The sequence below is a fragment of the Salvelinus namaycush genome, chromosome 28 (assembly GCF_016432855.1).
Source record: "Salvelinus namaycush isolate Seneca chromosome 28, SaNama_1.0, whole genome shotgun sequence".
In the NCBI taxonomy this organism is placed as follows: Eukaryota; Metazoa; Chordata; class Actinopteri; order Salmoniformes; family Salmonidae; genus Salvelinus; species Salvelinus namaycush.
In genome coordinates this window covers 23,961,181-23,988,643 of record NC_052334.1, presented here as the reverse complement: position 1 = coordinate 23,988,643, position 27,463 = coordinate 23,961,181, and the positions used below count along the sequence as shown (strand labels likewise).

The following is a 27,463-nucleotide window of genomic DNA, read 5'->3' as shown; positions in this document are numbered from 1 at the left end:
ATACATCCTCAGCCCAGAGCCCCAATTAATCATGTAAATCAATACTGGCTGATTGCCTACTTAATCATCTGTGACACACAGCCACCTTGCTGTCTAGCGGGAGAGGCTGGAGATAAGTATTACAACCAAGAACTACTGTATACAAAGGTCTGCAGACATGGTTTAATATTTAACAATGTGGAAAAGTTATATTTCTGTATCGCTTTTCTAATTGGGCCTTTCACATGAGATCAATGCATTGCTACAGATGAAGGATCTTAATTTAAGCCAGTTTGCTACAGCAGGAAAATAATCCTGCAGCAACAGGAAATGTGAATTATTATGTGGATTATAATGTACATTTTTTGTAAGGATTTATACATTTTTCATTAAAGCAAATCGTTGCGACAAATAATTTTACAGTTTTTCTCGATTGCTAAGACACTGTTAATGAAACTGGGGTCCACTTGCTTTCCATCATAACCTAATGAGCACAACAGTTTTATTTTTTGCAAAACTGTCATTTCTCATTGCTTTCACACACAATGCAAATGCTAAGCACATTTTCACAAAAGAGTAAACACAACTTTCCACAAAATGCGCAAGTCAGTTGAGTAAATCATGTCAAACAAAATGTAAACATTTGGTCAGAGCTGATACAAATTACTCCCATGAATGTGAACCTCTTCTGCACGTGTGCAAAACTTCTTTGCACAATTGTTCAATCAGCAATCAGTCCTTATTCGTGCATAAAAGAGGTCACTTCTGAGTTGCTTATTGTAAAAATGGACCAAGTAAGAGGCCGAGAGCAAGGACAAAGGAGAGGTCGAGGGGCACATAGAGGAAGATAGTGCAGCTCTCAGTTAAAATGGAAAAAGGTAAAATAAAGCAACAAATGTGATCAAATTAAGATCCTACATCTGTACATAATAAACAAATATACTAATATCAAATGTAAGCTAACCTGTACATATCTTACCTTATTGAAGGCTTTGTAGCAGAGGCCACACAGCTCCACCAGGTAAGAGAGGCTAAACACTCCATACTGGATGACAAAGCTCAGCAGTTTGGAGAAGGGCTCCAGTAAGCTCTGAGGAAGAAGAGGAAGAGAGGGAGTTAAGGGTCAATGCCTGGTGGGTGGGTGAGGGGATCTTACCATACCAGTGGTTTTGTTATATTTTCTGCTTATTCCAAATGAGTAAGACTTCTGGGTTCAGTCATGCAAATGACAGTCAATGTGAGTGAGCTGTTCACTGAACAAGATCTCAAATCAAATCAAAAGGTTATTTGTTGTGGACTTAACCATGCAATTCTTGCTGACGAGCCCTTCCCAATGATATAGAGTTAAAAAATTATCATAATAAAAAGAAAAATAGTAACACGAAAAATAAAATGCTCAATAGAGGTATATACAGGCAGTACTAATACCAGATCAATGTGGAGGAATATGAGGTAGACACTAAATGTACATGAATGCAGGGTAAAGTGACTAGGCATCAGGATAGATAATAATAATAATAATAAAATAAAGAACATAGGTGTGTGTGTTGTGTCGGTATGCGCATGTGTGTTTGTGTGTGTGTGTGTGTGTGTGTGTGTGTGTGTGTGTGTGTGTGTGTGTGTGTGTGTGTGTGTGTGTGTGTGTGTGTGTGTGTGTGTGTGTGTGTGTGTGTGTGTGTGTGTGTGTGGTTATTGCGTGTAGTTATTTATGACACTCAAATGAAGACTGACCTCACCATTTGGTTAGTAGTCCTAATGTATATCAAGCACACACAGACAGACTCACCCGTGTTGCACTTGTGGTGGGGATCTTCAACAGGCAAATGATGATCCTCAAACTGGAGTCCAGGGGACACTGAGAGAGACGTCATCAAATTCTTCATAAGGCTATAGCTCTATATTGATCACAGTCAAAAAACAGTCAATGCAGCCTATATGCAGAGCGAGGTCCAGTACCTTCAGAGGCAGCACAGAGGGTAGTTTAGTGAGGAAGGTCTGGAACTGATTGCAGATGGTGGTCCACAAATTGCTGGGGGAGTCCATGGGCAGGGCCTCCATGAAGGTGGCGATGTTCCCCAGGCAGTGCAGCATGGTGCCCCCTGCTGGTAGACTCTTCTTGTTGTTCAGACCCTGAGGACAGTGGCATAAATGATAACAGGGTTACAATTTATTGCCATAGAGCCCTTACCAGCTGTTACAATTTTGTTTCAAAATATATTCTAAAAGTGGTTTGGACTATTGATTGTTATGAGCCAAAGGAGTGAACTGAGATAGACTATGATAAGTGCTATTGCTTTAACATTGTAACAGTTTAAGATTGCTAAATAAAACAAACCAAGTTAAGAGTGCAGAGTAAATATTGTGAATAACCATGCAGAGGCATGCTCTTCAGCAGTACTCATTATCTGCTTTGGTATCATGCTATCCAAACAGCAGTGTTAGTCTTGTCAACTTTTACAAGAGCTCCTCCAGCTGGATACATGATGAAAGTGAAGATTTTTCTTGAGATTCAAGACAGAGGGCTCGATTCAATTCAAGATCTGGAAGATGTGCGTTGTAGCGCAATTGAAATTTAAAGGTCATTTCCGATAGAGCCGACATATGCAGAATTTACTATGAATGCGAAAAAATTGCTTTTAATGTCAATCCCGTTATAACGCTGTTCTTCTGCGTTACTGATTGAATCAAATCAAATTTTATTTGTCACATTCGCCGAATACAACAGGTGTAGACCGTGAAATGCTTACTTACAAGCCCGTAACCAACAATGCAGTTTTAAGAAAATAGAGTTAAGAAAATAGTTACTAAATAAAATAAAAGTTACAAATAAAAAGCCCACATACAAACACACACCGCATAGTACCTTCAGCCAAGTGCTGAGCTTTAAGCATTACACTAAGCAGGAAAACGTCCCACCTCCAGCAGCTGGTTCAGTGCAGCCACAGAACTCAGTTCATTAAAATCAATCAGGGAAAAGGCCAATGTTCTCAGAAAACCTCCATCTGAAAATGCACAGAAAAGAATGATGGTAAGGATCCAACCATATCCCTCAGAGAGCTGCTCCTAACAGCAGACATATTGTGGTGTGTATGAGTAGACCTTTGATGTTGCTCTGGAAGAGCTGGGGCAGGATGCCATTGGGGGCCAGCTGATGGAACACACAGCGGAGGAACTGCTTAGCCACACCTGCTGCGTTGCCAGGGATCAGCATGCTACACCAACAGAGACATCAACACACATAGAACGTCTGCACCTCATGTTGGCATATATTCTCATTTGTGTACAAGAATACAGCCAGCGTGAACAAATCATCAGCATCCACATTACACCTGAGTTTAGCACACACAATATAATAATATACTTAGTATGTCTGGTTGTGATGTGTCATACCTCTCAGCTTGCCCAGAGAAATTAGCACTAGACGCCAGCCTGAAAGACACAAATCTGAATTTAACATCGGAGACATGACAGAGAGTGTGCAAAAATGTTACTGAACAATCAGGTTTGTGTATGGGGATGTATAATAGGGTTGGTGCAGGAGCTGCTGTAGTTGCCAGACCTGCCAACAGACTGCATGATGTCCAGAAGCAGTGGAGCAGCTTGGTCAGGGCTGAGGTGGATGAACATGGAGAGCACCACCACTGCCAGGCCCAGGGTCTCCTCATCATACTCCTCTAGCACCGCACCACAGTCACGACACCTGAGTGACCACACAGTATTATCATTAATAACACTGAATAACCATTCATGTATACAGTGTCTGCGATCCTGAATGACACACCAGTCAGTGTTGGTGGTTGGCGGTAGGTTCTCTCACCTGTCAGTCATGGTGGTGGGCTGGTCATCAATGAACTCCTCAGGGGCAGGCACAAACATGCTGACTGTACTGGGGGCAGATAGGAGGCTGGTCTTGGTGGGGCCTGTAGAGAGAAACACTAAAATCAGCCCAGTCAAACCCAATCAAGCACAGTCATTAAAAATCTGTTTTGATATTTTTCCCTCTGGAGAGGTGGACCAGAGATAGTTAGCAGTGACTAACCTGTCTCCCAGGTGCTGATGTTGTGAGGGGCACTGGACTGGTGCTCCAGCTGTCTCTTCATCAGCTGGCTCATGGTTAGAGCTCCCAACGAGCCTCGCTTTGCCTGACGGTACTGAGCTGGGGGTGCGACAAACACACACCCAAAGGATTGAGCTGCCTGGTACTTTCCCTCTATAGCCACTATTTTAATTTCAATGTCTGGTTTACTTAAAGGGCAACTCCATCACTTTTCAACCTCATTTTCATTATCTCCAGCACAATGCCAGTACCAACATATGTGACAACGGTGCATTTCTACCTTGGGCTAGAAACTCGTTGCAGGTTTTGAAAATCCCTGTTTTTTACTTTTAATCCTACCCTGTGATGTCACAGAGAATCATTTTTTAGGATCTTTCTTCTTATATTTTTAACCACCGATCATAGAAATACAGTGGGGAGAAGAAGTATTTGATACACTGCAGATTTTGCAGATTTTCCTACTTACAAAGCATGTAGAGGTCTGTAATTTTTATCATAGGTACACTTCAACTGTGAGAGACGGAATCTAAAACAAAAATCCATAAAATCACATTGTATGATTTTTAAGTAATTCATTTTCATTTTATTGCATGACATAAGTATTTGATCACCTACCAACCAGTAAGAATTCCGGCTCTCACAGACCTGTTAGTTTTTCTTTAAGAAGCCCTCCTGTTCTCCACTCATTACCTGCAAAATCGGCAGTGTTTCAAATACTTGTTCATGCTGTTTCACATGTGACTCTTTTCAGGAAACTAGGCGTGTGTTGCATGTTACTACTTCACTGGAGCACCATTTGAACATAAACATTTTTGGGGCAGAAATGCCTTCTGGAACATGTGACCTGTCATGTGCCTTAATAACAAACTTGTATGCCATCTGTAAATACAAATGAAATTGTTAAATTACGAGCCTAGTTGGTTTAGTCATGGAAAAAGTCAGCAGCCTCCTGAGTGGCGCAGTGGTCTAAGGCAGTGGTCTAGCTGTGCCACTAGAGATTCTGGGTTCGAGTCCAGGCTCTATCGCAGCCGGCCGCGACCGGGAGTCCCTTGGGGGCGGCCCACAATTGGTCTGGGTTAGGGGAGGGTTTGGCCGGCAGGGATATCCTTGTCTCATCGCGCACTATTGACTCCTGGGGCGGGCCGGGGGCAGTACACGGTTGCCAGGTGTACGGTGTTTCCTCTGACACATTGGTGCGGCTGGCTTCTGGGTTGGATGGGCATTGTGTCAAGAAGCAGTATGGCTTGGTTGGGTTGTGTTTCGGAGGATGCATGGCTCTCGACCTTTGCCTCTCCTGAGTCCGTACGGGAGTTGCAGCGATGAGACAAGACTGTAACTACTACCAATTGGATAGCATGAAATTGGGGTGAAAAAATTCAAATAAAAAAATAAAAAAATGTCAGCAACTGCAACCTGCTAGCCATGATTGGCTGAGATAATGAAGGGCTGGACATGCTGAGAGATGAGTTTGGATTGGTCTGCCATGTAGCACGCTTCTGTCTATAATATGAGCTGGTCAGTATGTGTAGGTAATCCTTTCTAACGCAGGACCGAGTTTTGAAATCAGTGGAATTAGAGCGTTTGGTCAGATATTACATGTTTCTAATTTTGTCCGAAAGTCGTTTTCATTTCAAGTTAAAGTGTACTGTAGGGTAGTAACGTTATGAGTTGGGATTATGGTTCAATGTTTAGTTAGCTAGCTACATGTCTAAACAAAAGACTCCACTATGCAAGTACCTATTTCAATAAAATGCTTATGATGTCACTGCGACATCTGTCGCTGGCAGCTGATAAATTCGCTCTGGCAACCTATGCCAATTTCAGAGTACTTTCGTCTGAATGTGTCAAAGCACAGAATAACTGACACATTTATGAACGCTCAACACCCGTTAAATATGGCCGGTGTTAGTAAACGTTGGCAAATTTTTTAATTTAAATTGTAGCCAGCAGCACAGTTGCAGTCACCAACGCTCTGGATAACATAAAAACAGCCTAACTAGCTCTGCAAGGGCGAGTAAAATGGTCAGAGTGAGCTGTTCTCTCATTGGTGTCTGGAAGTAGCTAGCCAAAGTCAGCCAGTTAGCTTGGGTGCTTGACTGCTGTTGTTAGGTCAGAACGCTCGGATCAAGACTACTTTTTGTCCAGAGCGTCCTGTCTGCAATCTGAATGCTCCGAGAGCGAAACACTCTGAATTTACGGACTGCCAATTTTTAACACACCCGTAGTATAAACCAGCCTTTAGTCTTGAAATCTTTGGTTGTTTAATAGCCTCACATGTGAATCATTAAAGAGATGGGTGGGGCTAAAGCTTAAAAGGGTGTGAACGATGCTGAATGGGTATAGACAAAGAAGGTACCAAAACATTCAAGGGCCATTTTCTCAAAAGTGTGGTAACAAGTTTATCAACTTTCAGAGCAGAATTACTTTCCCATTGTTCCTCAACTGCAGTATATGGTATATCATTTTCTAGCTCTGAGTCTCTACTTTTATCTAATGTAAAAAACACCATTTCAAATTTTGCAACATAAGACCAAATCGAACCGGTCGGTCACATAATGTAGACACTGGTTTGGTGCTGGAGATGATGAATATGAGGTTGAAAAGTGGTGGAATTACCCTTTAAAGCAACTGTCAGGAAAATGGGGAGTAGAAGACACTCACAGAGGTAAATATAAAAATGAAATGATTTAATGGCTTAGTTGCGTATATATTCATTAATTTATATATAGTCGGATTGGTAGAATCCTGATCTATTGATAAGAAAAATAAAATAACCATGAAAAAACTGCACTGGTGTCTTATACAAAAGGCTGAGAAAAACACTACTCAAAAAATAGTATTTTACACCTTTAAAAGTCAAGGCCAAATGTCTGAACAGTGTAAAGTTCTTGGTGTAATGACCACACCTGTTTTTGGGGGTGATTTAAAACACATGACAATGTGGAAGTATTTGGATCCTACTTGATACTGAAGAGCGGTTGCTTGTTTCTGGGATAGCAGCTTCAAGGGTGGGGGCTGAGGCGGATTCCCGTGGCTTTTCCAGGGTAGACAGAACTTTGTGATCTGCAAGGCAATGTGGGTGAGTGATGGTGCGGAATAGTGGCTGCTTCAGCATCTCAGCCTCCTCCTTACCTCACATGTAGACAACTGGTTAGCGCATGGGATGCTGCAGACACCCAATACAAATGTAGTTGAGCTACAAGTAATTAACTGCAAGTATACATTGAGTCCTAGTGCAAGAGCAATCTAAAATGAAGATGTGGTTTATTGATGTACTATTTAGTAAAAAAAGAAATTTCTCATTTAGGCTATTACTAGTTCTTATATGGACAACTATTTATGGAAAGTGTGTTGCAGTAATTTGAAGGCGCTGTACTGATATTTATTCGGTTTCTCAGACTTTCTTTTACAGTAGGCTTTTCAGAAGTTTACCATGGGTTGGAATGGGAAAAGGGAGAGACAAAGCCACAGGACAGGAAACAGCAATGGTGACCAGTTGACTAAAGATTGGAGGTAGCATGGATATGCGACTAGACAATTTATATTTTGTTCATGTGGTTCTGCACTTCTAAGCAGACACTTCAGTAGAAAACTTATTTTATCAATCATATCTCATAAGCCCCCTCAAACCTTAGAGATGTCATCACTGAAACACACATACATCCAAAGGCACATTGTGCATGAAGTCAGCATACTTATCTCAGGGGCACAGAAAAAGGATACAGCAGCTGTAAGTCCATACAGAGGGACCCCTCTCTCTGAACTTAGGCTCCTGTCTTCCCTGACCCTGATCTCTCTTACCTGTGTCAGTGGGCTGCTCACCCAGCTTGTCCAGGGTGTTGAAGGAGATGTCCAGGTACTCTCTCTGGATGGCACTCACAGCTATCTTCCTCTGTTTGCGTTGCCGGGGAACTATCTGGATCTTAAACTCTGCCTCGTCGTTCTCATCATCATCAGGTTTAAAGTCACTGTCATCAAGGTCCTCATCATCTTCTTCATAATATTCCTCTTCGTCGTTGTTGTTCCCCTCCAGAGAGGTGAGGGGTTCAACTGTGTCCTCAGGGATGTCCAGGAAGATCATCCTGCCAGAGGGACTGGTCCCCAGACCCACCCCTGCCTTTAAGTCCTCAGGATGCACAAAGTCATCCAGGGAGGTGTCAGGGACAGCAGGGGTCTTCCTCAGCAGGTCCCTCTTCTGTTGTAAGCTGAGAGTCATGGGGCTCTCCAGGCCAGGGTGCTCCGACCGGTCAGGCAGCTCCAGGGAGGTGGTGGGGGTTGCATAGTGTGGTCTCCTCTGTAGAGGCTGTTGGGGGGTTTCTTTTGATGGGGAGTCTGTGGTCCTCTTCTCCTTAGAACAGTCCTCCACGCTCACCTGCACCATGGTGGACAGGCACACGGTGCTGCTGCTGGCAGGGGAGGCAGTGGGCCTGGGAGGGGAGGCAGCGGGCTTGGCAGGGGAGGCAGCATACCTGGCAGGGGAGGCAGGGGGCCTGGCAGGGGAAGCAGCAGGCCTGGCAGGGGAAGCAGGGGGCCTGGCACTCCCATTCAGCCTGGGGCCCATCACCATGTTCAGGTCAAACTCCTCGTCACTCTCCACGATCCTCAGTGGTGGTAGGGGCTCAAACACCAGGGAGTCACTGTCGGACATGGAGAGGATGGAGTGCTTCTCTGGGATTGAAGTGCAGTCGGAGGAGAGGTCAATGAGGTCCTGGTCCTCCTTCTCTGCAGAAGAGCCGCCTGTAAGAGGGGAGTCCAAGTCGGCCTTGTCCTCAAACGTCTCCATGCAGCTGAGACGCACCTCTGGGATGACAGGCCTCGAGCAGTCTGAGTGGCCCCCCCGGGTTCCTGAACGGTCCTGGTGGTCACTGCCCTCCGCTCGGCCTGAGGAGCCGTCTGACGAGCCCTTCCCATGGCCCCCTGTCCGCCTCGGGTGGGAGGTGGTGGAGGAGGGGGGCCCGGGGGTACCATGCTGCAGGTCACAGCGGTCTATGCAGGACTTGCGTCGGTGCTCGTCCAGGTTGTAGAGGATGGAGTCGGTGTTGGAAATGTCCAGGGACTTCTGCTTGTGCATGGCCTGCAGACGCTTCTTCCTGATGCTCTCCTCCCTCACACAGTGCAGGATGCTGTCCTGTAGCGCACTGGCCTCACGGTACTCAGACAGCTCAATTTCACCTGACGCAGACAGAGAGAGGATCAAAAGATAGATCATATCTGATTGGGAAAATCTGTGAATGCTCAATTCATGTCAGCGAAGCATTTAAGTTCAATTAATTTAATTGCTGGATAAAATAGGTCATCCTTTGAGACTATTTTCATACTTTTCTGGGCATTCAGCTCTACCGGCTGGTACTTGACAGACTTGCTGCCACCGATCCTTTTCAGACGGGCGAAGAAGGTCTGAGACTCCTTGTTGCCTGCTCCAGTTGGTGTGTCATGAACGTCAGACTCATCAAACACACTGTCCTCCTCTGAAAAAAACATCATACACATTACATATGTAGGATCTTAATTTGATCAGTCTTTTGTTGCTAACTATTTTCTTGCACTGCAGGAAATGCGGATGAGCTTTGTGATTTACATAAATTCACTGAAAACCCACATTAACACACAGTTATATTAACAGTATTTCCTTTTCATGCAGCCTATTTTTTGGGCCAGCTAATAACCTAACCACCTGTTGCTGATGGATTATTTTGCTGCAACAATATAGGTCAAATTAAGATCCTACATCTGTATTTTTGGGCGTTGACGGAGACTTGGATCACCCAAGAGTACACTGCTACTCCAGCTGCTCTCTCTTAATTTCTCTCATAGTCCAAGAGCATCTGGTCATCGTGGTAGGAATCTCCTAAGTGGAGATTTTCTCTTTTCTCCCTCTCTCACCTGTCCATCTCCTCATTTGAAGTCCACTCAAGCTTAACATTGTTGTCATCTACCGCCTACCAGGTGTCCTTAGAGAGTTCCTCAATGAGCTTGAAACCTTGATAAGCTAATTTCCTGATGATAGCTCACTGCTCTTCGTACTTGACAACTTCAACCTCCTGACATCTGCCTTCGATTAATTTCTTTCCAACCCTCTTGCCTCTTTTGACCTCACCCTTTCCCAGTGCCCTCCCACTCACAAGACAGACAATATGCTTGACCTCATCTTTACTAGAGGCTGTTCGCCTACTAATCTCACTGCAACCCCCTTCCAGGTCTCTGATCACTACTTTGTTTTCTTTTCTGTCTCCCTTTCCTCCAACCCTAGCCGCTTAGCCCCTACCCAGATGGTCATGCACCGTCGCAATCTTCGCTCTCTCTCTCCCACTACTTTCTCCTCTTCTATTCTATCATCTCTCCCTTCTGCTAAATCCTTCTCACTCCTGTCTCCTGATTCTGCCTCTTGGACCCTACTCTGCGTACAGCTGAGCGACAATTTTGGAAAACTAAACTTTCGGAGGATCTATCATCCTTTCACTCCCTCCTCTCTACCTTCTCTTCCTCTGTATCTGCTGCTAAAGCTACTTTCTATCACTCTAAATTCTGAGCTTCTGCCTCTAACCTTGGAAACTCTTTTCCACCTTCTCCTCCCTCCTTAATCCTCCACCGCCTCCTCCTCCCTCTCTGCAGACAACTTTGTCAACCACTTTGTCAACCACTCCTCATACACTCAGCCTATTGAGTCCTCTGGTCCCACTTGCACAGAAGTACCCTACGCCTTAATCTCTTTCTCCCATCTTTCTCTAGATGAAATCCTGCGACTAACGAAGTCCGGCCACCCGACAACCTGCTCGCTCGACTCCATCCCCTCCTCCCTTCTCCAGACCATCTCTGGAGACCTTTTCCCATTCCTCACTTCCCTCATCAACTCATCCCTGACCACTGGCTGCGTCCCCTCTGACTTCAAAACGGCCCGAGTCCCTCCCCTCCTCAAGAAACCTACACTCGACTCCTCTGACGTCAAAAACTACAGACCGGTATCCCTTCTTTCTTTTCTTTCCAAAACACTTGAGTGTGCTGTCTCTGACCAACTCTTTCGCTATCTCTCCCAGAACGATCTTCTTGACCCTAACCTGTCAGGCTTCAAGACGGGTCACTCAACTGAGACTGCTCTTCTCTGTGTCATGGAGGCTCTCTGCACTGCCAAAGCTGACTCTTTCTCCTCTGTTCTCATCCTCCTAGATCTATCCGCTGCCTTCGACACTGAACCATTAGATCCTCCTCTCCACCCTCTCAGGGCTGGGCGTCTCAGGCTCTGAACACTCTTGGATTGCATCCTACCTGGCAGGCCGATCCTACCAGGTGACGTGGAGAGGATCTGTGTCTGCACCACATAGTCTCACTACTGAGGCCCCGCAGGTCTCGGTTCTAGGTCATCTCCTCTTGTCTCTATACACCAAGTCACTCGGCGCTGTCATATCCTCCTTCATGCTCTACAACGTCCGAAGAATACGACCCTACCTCACACAGGAAGAGGCGCAGGTCCTAATCCAGGCACTTGTCATCTCCCGTCTGGACTATTGCAACTCGCTGTTGGCTGGGCTCCCCGTTTGTGCCATCAAACCCCTGCAACTTTTGCAGAACGCAGCAGCGGTTTTCAACCTTCCCAAGTTCTCCCATTTCATCCCGCTCCTCCGCACACTCCACTGGCTTCCAGTCAAAGCTTGCATCCACTACAAGACCATGGTATTGCCTACGAAGCCGCAAGAGGAACAGTCCCTCACTACCTTCAGAGCTCCCGAGTGGACTGCATCTCAGGCACTGCATCTCAGTGTTAGAGGCGTCACTACAGACCCTGGTTTGATTCCAGGCTGTATCACAACCGGCCATGATTGGGAGTCCCATAGGGTGGCTTACAATTGGCCCAGCGTCGTCCGGGTTTGGCTGGGGTAGGCCGTCATTGTAAATAAGAATTTGTTCTTAACTGACTTGCCTAGTTAAATAAAGGTTAAATGCTGAAACCCTACACCCCAATCCGAGCACTCCGTTCTGCTAACTCTGGTCTCTTGGCCCTCCCACCCCTACAGGGGGGCAGCTTCCACTCAGCCCAGTCCAAGCTCTTTGTCTTGGCACCCCCTGAAGCTAGTATAGCAGAGTCCTTGCCCATATTTCCAAAAACATTTGTAACCCTACCTCTTCAAAGAGTATCTTAAATAATCCCACAGCACCACCCTCGCATCCCCTCCTCACTTTATTGAGGAAAATGTACTTACTATGACTGAGATATGTGGTTGTATCACCCAGCTATCTTAAGATGAATGCACTAACTGTAAGTAGCTCTGGATAAGAGCGTCTGCTAAATGACTAAAATGTCACGTAAATGTAATGCATGTCCAAAACTCTTCATTGTTATTCCTGATTAATTTCAAATAAAAGCCTATATTTACAATCCAGGCATGTGATAACCTCTGTTGTTATCACCTTTCTCTTTCTCGTTGTAGCGGCTGATGTTGGAGTTGTCACTATAGAGGGGTCCAGCAGTGGCATGGGGTCTACAGCTGTGGTACTGGGCATTCAGGGTGTTGATGGTGATGTGGATCAGGTGCAGAACTCCTTTACTTACATCCATGTCCCTGTAGGGGTACTGAGACCACACACAGGATCGATAGAAGTGAAGGGTAAGAGAGTACAAAGCAGCTTAATATATATAAATTAGCTGTCCTCAATATTACATTTTCACAATTACAGGTAATCAATTATAGACACACTGCATCTATAAAGTTTACAATGTAAACACATTCACATAGTGAATAAGATTTCATTATATTCCAACTGTGGGTGGTGTGTACCTTGTAGAGGATGACCAGCAGGGCTTTGAGCCACATCTGTCTGATGTGTGGCTGCAGGGCCCAGAGAGAGCAACGCGGCGGCTGCTGGAAGTAGTGTCTGAGCTGGGGGCAGGTGCAGTACTTCAACACCTGGACCACCAGGGGGAGCAGCTGCTTCCCCAGCCCAATGTTGTAGTCCATCACCTGCAGGAGATATCACACCACACCAGGTTCTTCTTGATGCTTGACAGATTGTCATAATTCACAACATTCAGCAGCAGCAACACAATACTTAAAACTTTACAGTGGGAAACAAACTGAAAAACTCCCATCTTTCATTTACTCCCAACTGAAGCAGGATTTCTCTCGGGATTAAACTCTAGATTTACTCAAGGACTGTCTTTAAAACAAATGTTAGAACTAGTACAGCATTAACTCAGAGTCATTGATAGGGTTAATGATATCCTCTGACCTGTGCGATGCCAGCAATGAAAGCATTGAAGCAGGTGGAGGTCCTCATCTTTTGCGGTGCGATCATGAAGCAACCCTCCTGCTGGTCATAGCCCAGCAGCACATACAGGTGGCGCTTCACCGAGTTGAAGGCCTTGGCACTGCCGATGTCTGCCTCGGCACTGCTCTTGTCTTTGGCCATGAACTTCATGAGTACCATGATGAGCTGGTGCACCGTCTGGTGATCTATCCCAGCATCCTCTGGGAGCAGGTCCCTGATGACCGAGTCATCCTCCATTGAGGGGCTGTGGCCTTGGAGAGGGGCCGAAGCATCAGGGTTAAAAGGCGGGAGGAAGCGTGCTGCCGACAGGGGAGCGGATGGAGAGGAGAGGAGAGGGGCGGTGAAGCAGGGGAACAAAGCTCGGGGGAGGGTACGACAGTCATCTAACTTGGTCTACATTTGGCAGGGTGATTACATATATGGACGTCACTTTAACATAGTCATGGAATATGTAAAATGCAAACAGAAAATGTGACAAGCTATCAAGATAGCAAGAGTAACAGTTTTCTCCAATTCCAACATTATTTGTTTTTGAGACTAAAAACGAACGGACTACCCACTGGGCACAGATGTCAGTTCAACGTCTCCTCCACATTGGTTCAACGTAATTTCATTGAAATGACGTGGGAACAACATTGATTCAACCAGTGTATGCCCAGAGGGTATCTATGAATTTTGGATGAAAAGCAATGAATGTCAGTGAAGAGCAAACATTGCTTTTCCATCAAGTTTCCTGATGCCCAACAACTTTGTTAGTAGCCATAAGTTAGTCATATGATGCGATTATGCTGAAGGGAATGTTGATCTGTTTCTAGATTTAGATTTGGGTTGTTATTTACCTGGCAGGACTTTCTCTATCATATCTCCCAGAGTCGGGGCAGAGTGCTCTTGCCTCGTAAGCCTTAAAGCTAAAAACCACACATGAAGAATGCAATTTAGGAGAATGTTCTTGGGAGGTAGCACAGGACACAAGTCTGAGCTTCCAGATAACCCTATACATCCCAATGTCTCACACCATTCACATAAAGTGATCCTAATTTGGATGCTGAGACTTTTCCAAGTTATTCTATTAATAATTTAACCTCCACTTGCTTACTCAATCTCAACAACCACACAGTCTAAAGCCAACAGTAGACCCCCTCTCCCAGAAACTCAGACCGCATCCTCTGCAGGGTCAATGAGGAAATCACAGAGAAGACAAACCTCTTACCTCCAGCAAGATAACAAATCACTGAGAAAATATGCAATTGAGTGAAACAAACAGGAATAAAGATTTTGTAGGTATACTAACAGAACAGAGAGGTGAATTGATGAAGAGAGAAACAGTAGAAGCATGGGACAGACAAAAGCTGAGACCTACGGACTAGTAGCCTAACCAACCGATGAACACTCACGTAGTCGGTTACACAGAGTCTCTGGGAGGGAGAAGGCTCGCTTGGTTGTGGACGGGCCCTTGATGCTGTCACGGAGGGAACGCACACTCTTCTGGCGGTTCCTGGCAAAGCGCGCCCGTCTGATTTTCCACATCGCTGCATCACTAAGGTTGGCCACGTTGGTGCGCACAGCTGTGATGGCTGACAAGGAGAGGCAAGGAAGGAAAGATAAATAACATACATCAATGTGCCTATGTCTTATAACACTTAACACACCTCCACCACACGAACATGAACTGTAATGTTCTGATTTCACAGGTTTATGTTTCCCCACATGGTTGGTTTGTTCTATTGAACATAAGTCATAGTGAAAATTCTATTCTGCAGACTATGTAACTGATAAAATCCCCCAGCTGGGCGTACTGGTGGGAAAAGGGAACTCCTTGTTGCAGTCCAGGTGGAGCTGGGCCTCCAGGGAGAGCGTCTCGAAGCGGTTGACAAAGAACTCCCAGCTGAGGGCAGGGACTTCCTGCTTCAGGTGGTGCAGCATCAGCAGCTTGCTGAGGATGATGGGCCGGTCCCTCACCACCGTGTCGAACTGGAAGTCCAGGCACAGACACAAGCCCTGCAGACACACAAACACAGACATACAAACACACAGACACAGACACACAAACACACAGACACAGACACACAAACACACAGACACAGACACACAAACACACAGACATACAGAAACAGACACACAAACACACACATACACAAGTGTTAGCACTGCACTTACATGTTTTTGTGTTATTCATCAATAAAAAATTGTTTGCTGACTTGCTGCGAAGCAATTTGTCCTCCAGGACAAGAAAGACTCCATACACCTTATCAATTGTCACATGCACATGAAAAGTGGTTGTATGGCAGTTTAATAGTATTTATCTTGGCCTAGATAGATATCTGTTAATCACCTGTAGTGCTGGGCTCTTGATGGTGTCCAGCAGCAGCCTGGCGCGTGTGGCCACGGCCGGGTTGACATCCTCCACAGAGGCCAGGAAGCTGCAGAAGGCGTGGGCCAGGGAGTACTTCAGCAGGTGGTTCTTCGTCAAAGAATCAATGTCTAGGAACCGACAGAGCACAGCCACCTTCTCCACTGGGAGTTACCATGACAACACAGACAGGGCACAAGACAACATCTCAGTGCCATGTCACATTTAGTTTGATAGGACACTGCAAAGGATAATGTTAAAAGCAGCATCACTCTAACACTGATGGGTAATGTACAGTGTCACTAGATGGCAGTGTGGCAGTAGAGGGAGTGGAGATAGTATTATTGTAGCCAGATTGCCTGTGGGCCATAGTGATGCTTTGGCACCCAACTGGTGTCTTTTGGGGTTAATTTACACAGACAGGTAAATTACCATCTGTTTCAGAATAGCTAATATGAGGCCATAATTAGATAATTAAAATTCATGATCATCATCCTACGGTTCACATGTGTACACAACCTGTAGTCATGACACATCATTTCCCTTAGCAATTGTTCATGTTATTTTGCAATAAACATCTACTTTCTATGCTGTTTAAAGTCAGAGTCTGTTAAATGAAAATTCATGTGAATTTAACCGACTGATATTATTATATTCTAATCTGATTTAGTGGGGTTTGGTTAAATGCGGAAGACACATTGGAAGATACGCTTCAATTTCAGTTGAATGCATTCAGTTGTACAACTGGCTAGATATCCCCCTTCCTTTCCCTTTATTGGTGTTCTGTGACAATGACACAATAAAACAGCAAAAAATGAAATCAAAGATAGATATTTGTATCTAACCTAACTTATATTTTAGTAATGATCAGTGTCTACAGTATATCCATGCTGCCAGAGACACTGTCCTCTGACTCTGTCTCAAGGTCACACATTGCTCCTCTCTGCCAATCACAGGGAGAGAAGGGTCTGATTAATAATCCCACAATTCCTCTGCGCTGCATGCTAGAGACGCATACTGTAGTAACCATGGTGATGCAGGGAGAAGATGTCTGTAGACAGTGGTTTGTTGGGGGGGATTATAGGACAGAGGTGGAGATCCTCCCCTCATGATTCATTCATATCATCACATACAGTACCCCCCCCCCCCCCCCTCCCCCCCCCCCCCCCCCCCCCCACACACACACACACATACGTGAGGTGAAGGCTCATATATAATTCACCTGCTTCGAAGCGTATCTTCCAGTCCTTGCTGTTAAAGTTGCTGTCCACCAGGTTCCAAAAGATGTCTGCTCCGTGGGAGAGGGAGAGGGCATGCAGAAGCTGGGGCACGGCCAGGGAGGCCAGCTGGCAGAACTCGGACTTCAGCATGGTCCACAGGCTGGAACACACGTATCACATTAGACACACACACACATACCTGGCTGCTCTTCACGTATTTGATGATCTAGTACAACTGACATCAAGATCGTGATCAACGATTTCAGTTTCTGCATGTAGCTACATCTCATGGCTCAAGGCATGTTTAAAGAAAGTACTAGTAGAGATTTCTGTAAACAAACAACAAGCTACGTGTGAAACTGTAGGAGGGGCAGCATTCGGTGATGGTGACTTTGCTGACCTGGGAATGAGCATCTTCTCCTGGATGTGGGCCAGGAAATGGGGGTGGTCCTTACGGGCCAGGTACAGACACTCTCCGTGGAGACACAGGATCTTCAGACAGTTCAGCATGTTGAACAGGATATCAGGCTCCTCAAACTTAGACATTTCCTACAAAGGGAACAAAAGATACATTTCCTTTGCTCACTCAGTCTTTTCTAATGAGGATACAGGATTATTGTCTTTGATTAGGCATCTATTATATTCTATAGACAATTTATATCTGTACATGACAAGATGCCTTAACACTGGATAAAGGTGGACTGGCAGGTACCTGCAGAATAGTGTATATTAGCTTGAGAGACACAGGGAGCTGCTGGTAGGAAAACTTCTTATCAGCATTATTCTTCATTGCTGTAAGAGAGAAATCTTTGCTGTAAAAGAGAGAATTCCCCAGCAGAGGAGAAACTATGCAGTGTTTCCTTTTCATGTTGCACGCAGCCTCTGAACTGTTACAGAGAAGTGTTCATCTCATATTTTTTTCTTCATGTCATAAAATATATTTGGGATTAGATTTTGGTAATGCTGAGGTGTTTACACCTACACAACTGAGAACTGTTCTGCTTGTGTTTCATCAGATCTGTATCAGTACACTGAGATATTCTGTACTCAATCCAAAACCCTTCCAACCCAAGCCTTATTTCGCCATGGATACATACGTGGGTTGTCAGGAGAGTAACTTTGAATTGTAGGGTTGTCAGTGTGTGTGCTGGCAGGGTTGTCCGCTTCCTCTGCCCCTTGCTTTGTCCGTTGTTCAGGCCCAAACACTTGAGGCAACAGCAATGTGTCCTCCAAGATGTCTGTTGACTCCTATAGTCAAGACACAATAATGTCTACTGACAACCAAATACAGTAAGAATTACAAACCATTGAAAAACAATTGGACCGATTCAGGACATCCTTCATGTTGTTTTTACAGGAGTCTGCTTGTGTGTCTCACCACCAGACGTATCTCCTCCCTGGGGGTGAGTCTCTCCAGGAGCTCACAGCCTAGCTGGTAGCACAAAATGCTGGACTGGCACAGGCTGCACTCCAGGGCCTTCTCGTCCTTCTGACAGGTGTGGGAGCCCCCCCATGGGGCCTGGAAGACGTTGTTGATGATGCCCACAATGTCCTTCCCCAGGCTGCTTTCCAGACCGAGCATCACACCGTCATCCTGGAGCTCCATCTGGACAAGGACATTGTAGCTGGGTTTATTGTGTCAGTTGCCCTGTCTAGTTGTGTCCATTTTTTTCTATTTGCTTTTTACTTTTTAGATTATGCACTTTGAGATTATTCTGTATAATGGAAAGTGCTTTACAAATGGATTAAATTATTAGTAGTAGTAAGGAACCACTACAACATTGTTGAACAGGAGAACCCACAGAAATAGAAAGTGGGACAGATCTCAGCTTGGTGGCTCTGAGGTATTCAATGAGGTATTGTAAAATGTAACATTACTCTATGATTGAACCCATGTCTGCAGTGTATGGGCTTGCCACCTGTTTGAGGATGAGGTCGAACATGAGAATGAAACAGCCCAGGTTCATGTCATCGTCGTCACAGTCCAGGTCCAGGGCACAGTGTCCCGTAGCATGGCCCAGGTTCTTAAAGGGGCTGCAGTGCAGGGGGCTCCGGAATGGGCTCCGGAACGGACTGGGGAATGGGCTCACAGTGTTGTGCGGCCCAAGATGGCCTGGATCTGAAACCACGCTTTCCTAGGGACATCACACACACACCCACACACACAAAAACAGGTATCATCGTTCCATAATTGTACTGTCATGAGATCTACCCTCCAAGTTATCAAGGTGTATTCAGGTGTAGAAATATACTGTGGATAAATGAGCCAAAGGCTTTAACTTTTACAGATAAATCTGAATGATGGCAGAGCTCAATTAAGCCCCTTAAATAGAACTATATTTAGACTTCAGCAGTTACCAGGGCAACGCACATGCCTGTGGATGGTTGACAATAGAGGGTATCCAGCTAGCATATTTGGTTCCTTGGAAGTTGTAGGAACATACTTTTTTGGTTTCCCATTGGTTCTGGGAACGAAGGCAAGTTCCCTGACTGGTAAAACTGAACGTTTTTTTAACGTTCTGGGAACAGAAGTGAAAATGTTGCCTGTTCTGGGAAGTACATTTTTAGATTGCAGGGAGGTTCTGAGAATGTTTTACTACGGTTCCCTGAAAGTTTTCCTGGGAGGTTTGATAGGTTATTTTAAGGTAATTAAATAACGTTCTGAGAACATGTTTCAATCATACTTTTAATAACACTGCTAGCTCAGCTTGGGTTAACTGTTTTGAACTCCAATCACAAATAGGACACATGGACATTGATTTGCTTAGGCATTAATCACGCATACACATTTCTTTTTTATTGTTGCATGGCGTCAGGGAGATTGAAAACCTATGATCTTCTGTTCTCTATCCATGGAATGTAGACATGTTTTTACTTATACAAAGCTGTTAATTTCAGTCTATTCAAACAGACCCCATTTCAAAGGAAACAAGGACACATTAAGATCAGGTATGGTCAATAATTGGGTGTGGCCTACACACCTGAACACACTTAACAAGATAGAGGATAGAGAGAGTTTTGTTGATGCTGAGAATGGAATGTATGTTTTTAAATAACATTATTAAAATGTTCTTTGAACGTTACTAAGGTTTTCTTGTGTTTAAAAAAAAAAGTGTTCTTAATGTTCTGAGAACATGACTTTAAATAGAACCATGAGAAAACCTGTAGGAAATGTTATGCTGAAGTATTGAAATTCCCACAAAAGAACATTGTTTCTTAACGTTCTCTGAACTATTTGAGAACATTCCCAATGCCAAACCAGTTGGAGAACGTTCCAAGAACATTACCAAAATATGCTTGAACTTTTAGGAAACATTCTGTTAAAGTAATGAAATACCGAGCAAATAATGTTTTTATGTCAAGTTCCTTAAATGTGCTGCCAAGCAACCAAGCAACTATCCTGCACCATTCCCAGAAAGTTGTGGGGAGGTTGTATGCAAAATAACCATAGGCCAACCACACTCACCAAGCTTTAAGAAACATATGGTTCTCAGAACATTATGTGCTAGCTGGGCAAATAGATCACAAGCATTTTCAGATTGTGGATGTAAACTGTATAGTTCCTCAGCTCATTTGTTCTGCTCTTACGGTTTCATTGAGAGAGGACATTTGAGTGATAATAGCTTATTTCTGTGTAATTTAGGTAATTTTGCATGGGAGTTGATGACTAGTACGATATCTCACCCTCCGAGCCTCAGTATTTTCACCAGTTAGATCTGAGACTCGAGTCTTTCTCTGATTGGCCAATTCCTTCACTGAGTTCACCCCGTCAAAGAACATCCCGATCAACAGCTGCAGAGGCACCACAATGTCCAGCTCTGACAACACCTGTGTCCAACCAGACACGCACACACATACACCAACAGGTACACAAACACACAAGATATCATGCAAAGATGCACACCAAACTCACACACAAGACACATTAATGACAACAGGTTTAGGTTAACAGGTTTACACACACACACACATATAAAACACACAAACAGACAACAGAGACATTAAGAGAGGCAAAAGAGAAGACATATATAAGCAGATAGAAATGTGGATGTAGTACTCTACACATATTCCTGTAGTATGTGTGACCTATATACAGTTGAAGTTGGAAGTTTACATACACCTTAGCCAAATACATTTCAACTCAGTTTTTCACAATTCCTGACATCCTTGCGAGCGTCTCCTTCCTGAGCGGTATGACGGCTGCGTGGTCCCATGGTGTTTAAACTTGCGTACTATTGTTTGTACAGATGAACGTGGTACCTTCAGGCGTTTGGAAATTGCTCGCAAGGATGAACCAGACTTGTGGAGGTCTACACATTTTTTTTCTGAGGTCTTGGCTGATTTCTTTTGATTTTCCCATGATGTCAAGCAAAGAGGCACTGAGTTTGAAGGTAGGTCTTGAAATACATCCACAAGTATACCTTCAATTGACTCAAATAATGACAATTAGCCCATCAGAAGCTTCTAAAGCCATGACATAATTTTCTAGAATTTTCCAAGCTGTTTAAAGGCACAGTCAATTTAGTGTATGTAATCTTCTGACCCACTGGAATTGTGATACAGTGAATTATAAGTAAAACAATCCGTCTGTAAATAATTGTTTGAAAAATGTATTGTGTCATGCACAAAGTAGATGTCCTAACCGACTTGCCAAAACAATAGTTGGTTAACAAGAAATTTGTGGAGTGGTTGAAAAACTAGTTTTAATGACTCCAGCCTAAGTGTATGTAAACTTCCGACTTCAACTGTATATATTCAGATTGAATTACTTTGGTGTCTGTTATCACAGTCGTGAAATAAACCCTTCCACGTATATAGGACAGCAGGCTGTGAGTGCATATGGAATCAAAAGCAAAATCCCTCCTCTCTCACTCTCAGAACTCCAGTCTCATGCTAGCCTTGTGACCCAGTTCCATATTCAGTACAGCCCCTGCACAGGCACTCACACATCATGACAACCTGTTCATTTCATTTAATTCCAACCACACAATATGAAATGGATCCTCATAAAAAGCCACAGGCCTTATACTCACATGCAGCCAGAGCAGAGCCTGCTCCTGCACAGAGGCTGGGTAGCCTGAGAACCTGCAGCTAATGAACCCAAACATCTCCTCCATGGAGAAGGGCAGAGGGCACAGCTCAATGTCAAACATCTTGCTGCAGGGGGAACAGAGGGGTGAGGAGGGAGGGGCCATGCTTTTAGAGTTGAGCATTTGGTATATCCCCTCTCAGGTGTATCACTAGCCGGTGGGACAATGGAAACCATTTTCACTGTGTTACACATAGTCACATATCATTTCACATAACATTCTATTATTCTCCCAAGACAGAAAATGATTTGTGCGAGATCAGGAACCATAGGACACCATTGAAGTAGAGGAGGTGGTACAGTGAACTAGGTGACTTGGAGGAGGTCCAGTATACAGTACCTGAGCACTTCTCTGAACTCCTTGAGCTGCTGGTCAGGCACCTCAGTGCGGATGGCCTCCAGCCACTCTGGCATGAAGCACTCCCACAGCGGCTGGCTGATCACATTGTAGGGGATCAGGCACAGGATGCGGTTCAGCCCCTCCTTCAGCTGGGTCACCGTGCTGCAAGACTTATCCCAGTAACCCCCCACCTGGGGATATGGGTACATAGACACATACACAAGGTCAGGTATAACCAAGGGGGATATTCACCAAGAAACACAACCATCACACACTGTCCCTCCAGTGTGCATGGTCCCCAGAGAAACATTCCTAACCTCATACTACCCTACACCCAACATTACACCCTACAACCCCTCACTAACACTTCCTGAGCCGCCTTTACCCTCCAACACCCCTTCTCCTTCCCCGCTCATCCTCACCCTGGCAAACTCCACCGGCTTGGGCAGCAGGCACATCACCATGACGTCGAAGCGCACGTCACACACGGTCTTCAACCACTTGGTGACAAACTGGGGCTTGAGCTTCTCCACCAGGGAGCCCACCTCGTCGTCCATCATGTAGGCTGTGGAGTGGAACCACTGGAACACCATGCTCACCAGCCGCGCCAGGCTCTCAGTGGGCGTGTTCTCACTGGGGGTGCACAGGCTCACCTTCAGGGGTGTGGGCAAGGATGGGGTGTAACATGGTCAGTCAGGGGCTTCCAAGATCGGAGACGGATATGGTTAAAGCATTATAATGTTGCACTATGAAGAGAGTACAGCACAGGCTGGTAATAAGAGCCCAGACAGGTGTGTCAACATCCTAATCTCTCGACTGTGACAGTGAGTAATAGACCAGCGAGCCACGCACCAGGAACCAGATGCCAAACTGACTGAGGAGCCTCTGGTCGTGCTGGTCGTCCTCCTTGTTGTCAAAGTCGATGTTGTCCAGGGAGTGGTGGGAGGCAGACAGGCCCATCTGACGACGCCTGTTCAGCTCAAACTCACGCAGCTCCGCGTGGATCTCTGCCTCCTTCAGTAGACTGATGTTGATAGATGGATGGAGAGAGAGGGGGAAAAAAGAGAGAAACAGACAGAAAGACAGAGGGAGATAGACAGATAGTGATAGAGAGATAACTGTGGTTGAATACAGTGCTACCGTGAAGTATGCGGTTGGTTGCCTGTGTTGTCTGTGATGCTGTGACGCAGCGGTCTAAGGCACTGCATCTCAGTGCAAGAGGCGTCACTACAGACCCTGGTTCGATTCCAGGCTGTATCACAACCAGCTGTGATTGGGAGTCACATAGGGCGGCGCACAATTGGCCCAGCGTCGTCTGGGTTAGGGTAGGCCGTCATTTTAAATAAGAGTTTGTTCTTAACTGACTTGCCTAGTTAAATAAAGGTTACATTTAAAAAAATAAAAATAAAAATGCACCAAATACAAATAAAAATACCTGATAACAGCCTCCACAGTACACACCAGCTCCTCTGCCCCACACTCGCGGGTGTTGATGGGAGGTGGGGAGGTCTGGTACAGATGGGTCTCCGCCGCAGTCCCCACCTCGCTGCTGTGGTGGTTGACATGGCAACGCTTGCAGTAGCGGACGGGTCGGTTGCCATGGCGCCCGCAGCAACCAGCTGAGAAGCAGGTGACAACTGCCCTCCTGACATGAGAGCTACAGTTCTACAAGACAGAGGGGACAATGACATAAAACAACTCCTCGTATCATTTAGAAACTGAGAAAATATAAGAATCCTAATAAACTGTTTTCACTGTGAAAAAAAGCTATCCTTAAAAGGTCCTATGCCTATGCCATCAATAAATAAATTGATGTGTAAACGTCCTAAATTAAAAGAACGAGTGGTGTTCTTTTTGAATGTGTATGCTAATGAATAGGCTGCCATGGGACAGATAGCATCATTCTTAGATAGAGACTGTACATATGGTGTCTTATCTTCAAAAACATAACAAGTGTGGCAACACGGGGACTGGTTTAATCTGATCAGCCACTGAAACCTCCAGCCTTTCAAATGAACAGATCTTGTCCCTCTGTTCTCTTCCCGTCTTCTCCCCTCTCTCTCTGTTCTCTTCCCGTCTTCTCCCCTCTCTCTCTGTTCTCTTCCCGTCTTCTCCCCTCTCTCTCTGTTCTCTTCCCGTCTTCTCCCCTCTCTCTCTGTTCTCTTCACGTCTTCTCCCCTCTCTCTCTGTTCTCTTCCCGTCTTCTCCCCTCTCTCTCTGTTCTCTTCCCGTCTTCTCCCCTCTCTCTCTGTTCTCTTCCCGTCTTCTCCCCCCTCTCTCTGTTCTCTTCCCGTCTTCTCCCCTCTCTCTCTGTTCTCTTCCCGTCTTCTCCCCTCTCTCTCTGTTCTCTTCACGTCTTCTCCCCTCTCTCTCTGTTCTCTTCCCGTCTTCTCCCCTCTCTCTCTCTGTTCTCTTCCTGTCTTCTCCCCTCTCTCTCTGTTCTCTTCCCGTCTTCTCCCCTCTCTCTCTCTGTTCTCTTCCCGTCTTCTCCCCTCTCTCTCTGTTCTCTTCACGTCTTCTCCCCTCTCTCTCTGTTCTCTTCCCGTCTTCTCCCCTCTCTCTCTCTGTTCTCTTGCTGTCTTCTCCCCTCTCTCTCTGTTCTCTTCCCGTCTTCTTCCCTCTCTCTCTGTTCTCTTCCCGTCTTCTCCCCTCTCTCTCTGTTCTCTTCCCGTCTTCTCCCCTCTCTCTCTCTGTTCTCTTCCTGTCTTCTCCCCTCTCTCTCTGTTCTCTTCCTGTCTTCTCCCCTCTCTCTCTCTGTTCTCTTCCTGTCTTCTCCCCTCTCTCTCTGTAATCTTTACAAAAACATACAACTGACAATGGTGAAAACCTGGTCAATGGATACAGTACAGCAAATTGACTGCAAGAAGCCCAAACAGATACTAAAACATCATCATTTCAAACCTTGCTTACATTTGTATACGATCACATATATCTCGCTATTATGCATGGGAATCCTTTGGAACAGATTTCCAAAATTCTAATCACTTGGAGCTGATCTACTGGTGTTTTTACAATCTTCTATGTCAAACAAAAATAAATAAAAAACAATTTTGCTCAGATAATTTGGGGGACCAAATAAAATCACCTGCGGGTTGGGGAACACCGCACTACAGTATATCTTATACTGTAACTGCAGAGCATTGTGAAAGCAATCCCTATTCTAGCTGTAACTCTGACAAGCAATCACATCTCAGATAGAACAATAATGTGTGTGCTGATAATGAGAGAGCTGGCGTGGATCCAGGTAAGAGCTTTCTGCAGTGGGACAAAGCCTATTGAAAAGGCTGTGGGAGGATTAAAACTACTGCTGGATGAACTAGATGTAGGACAGCTGTTTCCCATGACAACCCTGGGCTGCTCAGCTTAGTCTTTTCTTTTTATTATACTTTTTTAACTCTGCATCTTTGTGAAGGGCTCATAAGCAAGCATTTCACGGTTAAGTCTACACCCGTAACATTTGATTTGATTTGATACACTACCTGACAGATTTGTGTGTCAGTCTCCGTGGGAACCAAGGGGGAACTTTTATGCCTTTGGACTGTGTTCCGGAACAAACATCATGCCCTGCCAGTTCCATTAAGACTGGACCATCCATTAGACAAGTAATGAACGGAGTGTTCGAGTGAATGGACTCTCCAAATGAAAGTGCACGATCCTTAAACACTTCAGAGATAAATGTAATGGTCTGCTGTATGAAATGTCGAAGTGCAAGTTGTAGCTTCTTTGGGCCTCATTAGCCTGTAGCAGGCTAGCATAGTGTTTCTTTCTCCACCACTTAAAATGACCCAAGTGGTTATCTCTCTCCTGTCCTCAAATCAATTACACAGCCGTTTTACTGCTCATGGTTAAATGAACACTGGGTGGATGTTGGCATGAAGGCATGATATTTATACACAACCAGCAATGACATAGCAAGGGAGGCACTGCCACATTCCATGATTATGTACGCAAAGCCATCCAACAGAGAAGTAACAAATACTAGCAAACAATTCTATTCACCAGTCTACTTCACTTGTTGCTCTAATATGAAGAAGAAAGGGGTACTCTTGTTTAGCCATGAGTTTTACCACTATGAATACTGCATGAGCTGATGAGAGCACAAACACAAACACATATCAATGCACCAACGTTCATGTCTTACCTTCTTTTGACAAATAGCAGATATCTCAGCTGTAAAAATGAGGCCACAGAAGTATTCAATATAACATACAGACAGACAATGGGTTCACTCAGCCTAAATAACTCCCCTCTGATTGACTCTATTTTGGGGGTATTTTGAGGTACATGTGTGCGTGTATTTACTTGTATATGTGTGTGAGAGAGGGAGAGAGAGACAGATGGCAACCTGAATGCTAATACTTGTTTGCTAACACTCACCTTGGGGCAAGAGCACATCAACAAGCCATTCTGAATGGTCTCTGTAAAGGTCACACGAATATGTAAATCAAATTATAGTTAGCTGAGAATACCTCAGTTGAAAATACACTTCCAGCAATGGAATTATGCAACCATGGTGATGCTTCTCCCTTGGGATAAAGACCAGAATAATGAAGCAGACAGCAGGTGATGTTTGGAATGGCATCTATGTGGAGAGAAAGAGGTTACAACAACATACCCTGCTATCCGTTGGCTGCACTCCTCACAGATGTATAGAGGGGGGGGCTTGTCTCCCAGTGCAACGGAGAGGGTGGGGTCGATGCACATCTATAGGGCGACAACAGACAGTTACAGAATCCAGATGGAATATACAGTAGTAGCAGTGATATCTAGCTGTAGGGGTCATAAGAAGTGTATACCACACCGTATTTCTCCACTGCTTGTGCCCTGACACGTGATAACACCTCAAACTCAAATACATGTGTGTGTGTGTGTGTGTGTGTGTGTGTGTGTGTGTGTGTGTGTGTGTGTGTGTGTGTGTGTGTGTGTGTGTGTGTGTGTGTGTGTGTGTGTGTGTGTGTGTGTGTGTGTGTGTGTATATAATGTCCCCTTTACCTGTCTCTGCAGCTGGCTGCATGCATATGGTTCTGTTTAGTTATCTATGATCTGTGCATGGCCCTATATTAAGCTACAGTGCTTATGGCCTAGATGCTCAGATGGTGTTCTGTAATTTACTGCTCTCGCTTACAGGCGCCCTATCCTCAGGAGCGGCATGGGGTCATCGCTTCCA

At 45.0% G+C, this 27,463-nt stretch overlaps 1 protein-coding gene across 1 annotated transcript in view; it reads right to left on the bottom strand.

Annotated features, from left to right (window-relative positions):
* The window catches only part of LOC120023279 (protein unc-79 homolog), a 43,260-nt gene that overhangs the window by 4,693 nt on the left and 11,104 nt on the right, over nucleotides 1-27,463 (bottom strand). Inside the window, 35 exon segments of the mRNA XM_038967314.1 lie at nucleotides 959-1,069; nucleotides 1,766-1,834; nucleotides 1,936-2,109; nucleotides 2,896-2,981; nucleotides 3,079-3,191; nucleotides 3,370-3,408; nucleotides 3,539-3,679; nucleotides 3,797-3,901; nucleotides 3,961-4,135; nucleotides 6,998-7,099; nucleotides 7,838-8,442; nucleotides 8,548-9,208; nucleotides 9,355-9,504; nucleotides 12,440-12,602; nucleotides 12,808-12,990; nucleotides 13,259-13,548; nucleotides 14,137-14,205; nucleotides 14,692-14,871; nucleotides 15,094-15,295; nucleotides 15,630-15,811; nucleotides 16,870-17,027; nucleotides 17,268-17,416; nucleotides 17,580-17,659; nucleotides 17,965-18,115; nucleotides 18,246-18,473; nucleotides 18,787-19,002; nucleotides 20,552-20,695; nucleotides 21,901-22,024; nucleotides 22,297-22,487; nucleotides 22,719-22,949; nucleotides 23,149-23,320; nucleotides 23,732-23,961; nucleotides 26,438-26,466; nucleotides 26,674-26,714; nucleotides 26,912-27,000. Of these exon segments, the coding sequence (XP_038823242.1) occupies nucleotides 959-1,069; nucleotides 1,766-1,834; nucleotides 1,936-2,109; nucleotides 2,896-2,981; nucleotides 3,079-3,191; nucleotides 3,370-3,408; nucleotides 3,539-3,679; nucleotides 3,797-3,901; nucleotides 3,961-4,135; nucleotides 6,998-7,099; nucleotides 7,838-8,442; nucleotides 8,548-9,208; nucleotides 9,355-9,504; nucleotides 12,440-12,602; nucleotides 12,808-12,990; nucleotides 13,259-13,548; nucleotides 14,137-14,205; nucleotides 14,692-14,871; nucleotides 15,094-15,295; nucleotides 15,630-15,811; nucleotides 16,870-17,027; nucleotides 17,268-17,416; nucleotides 17,580-17,659; nucleotides 17,965-18,115; nucleotides 18,246-18,473; nucleotides 18,787-19,002; nucleotides 20,552-20,695; nucleotides 21,901-22,024; nucleotides 22,297-22,487; nucleotides 22,719-22,949; nucleotides 23,149-23,320; nucleotides 23,732-23,961; nucleotides 26,438-26,466; nucleotides 26,674-26,714; nucleotides 26,912-27,000 (6,033 nt within the window).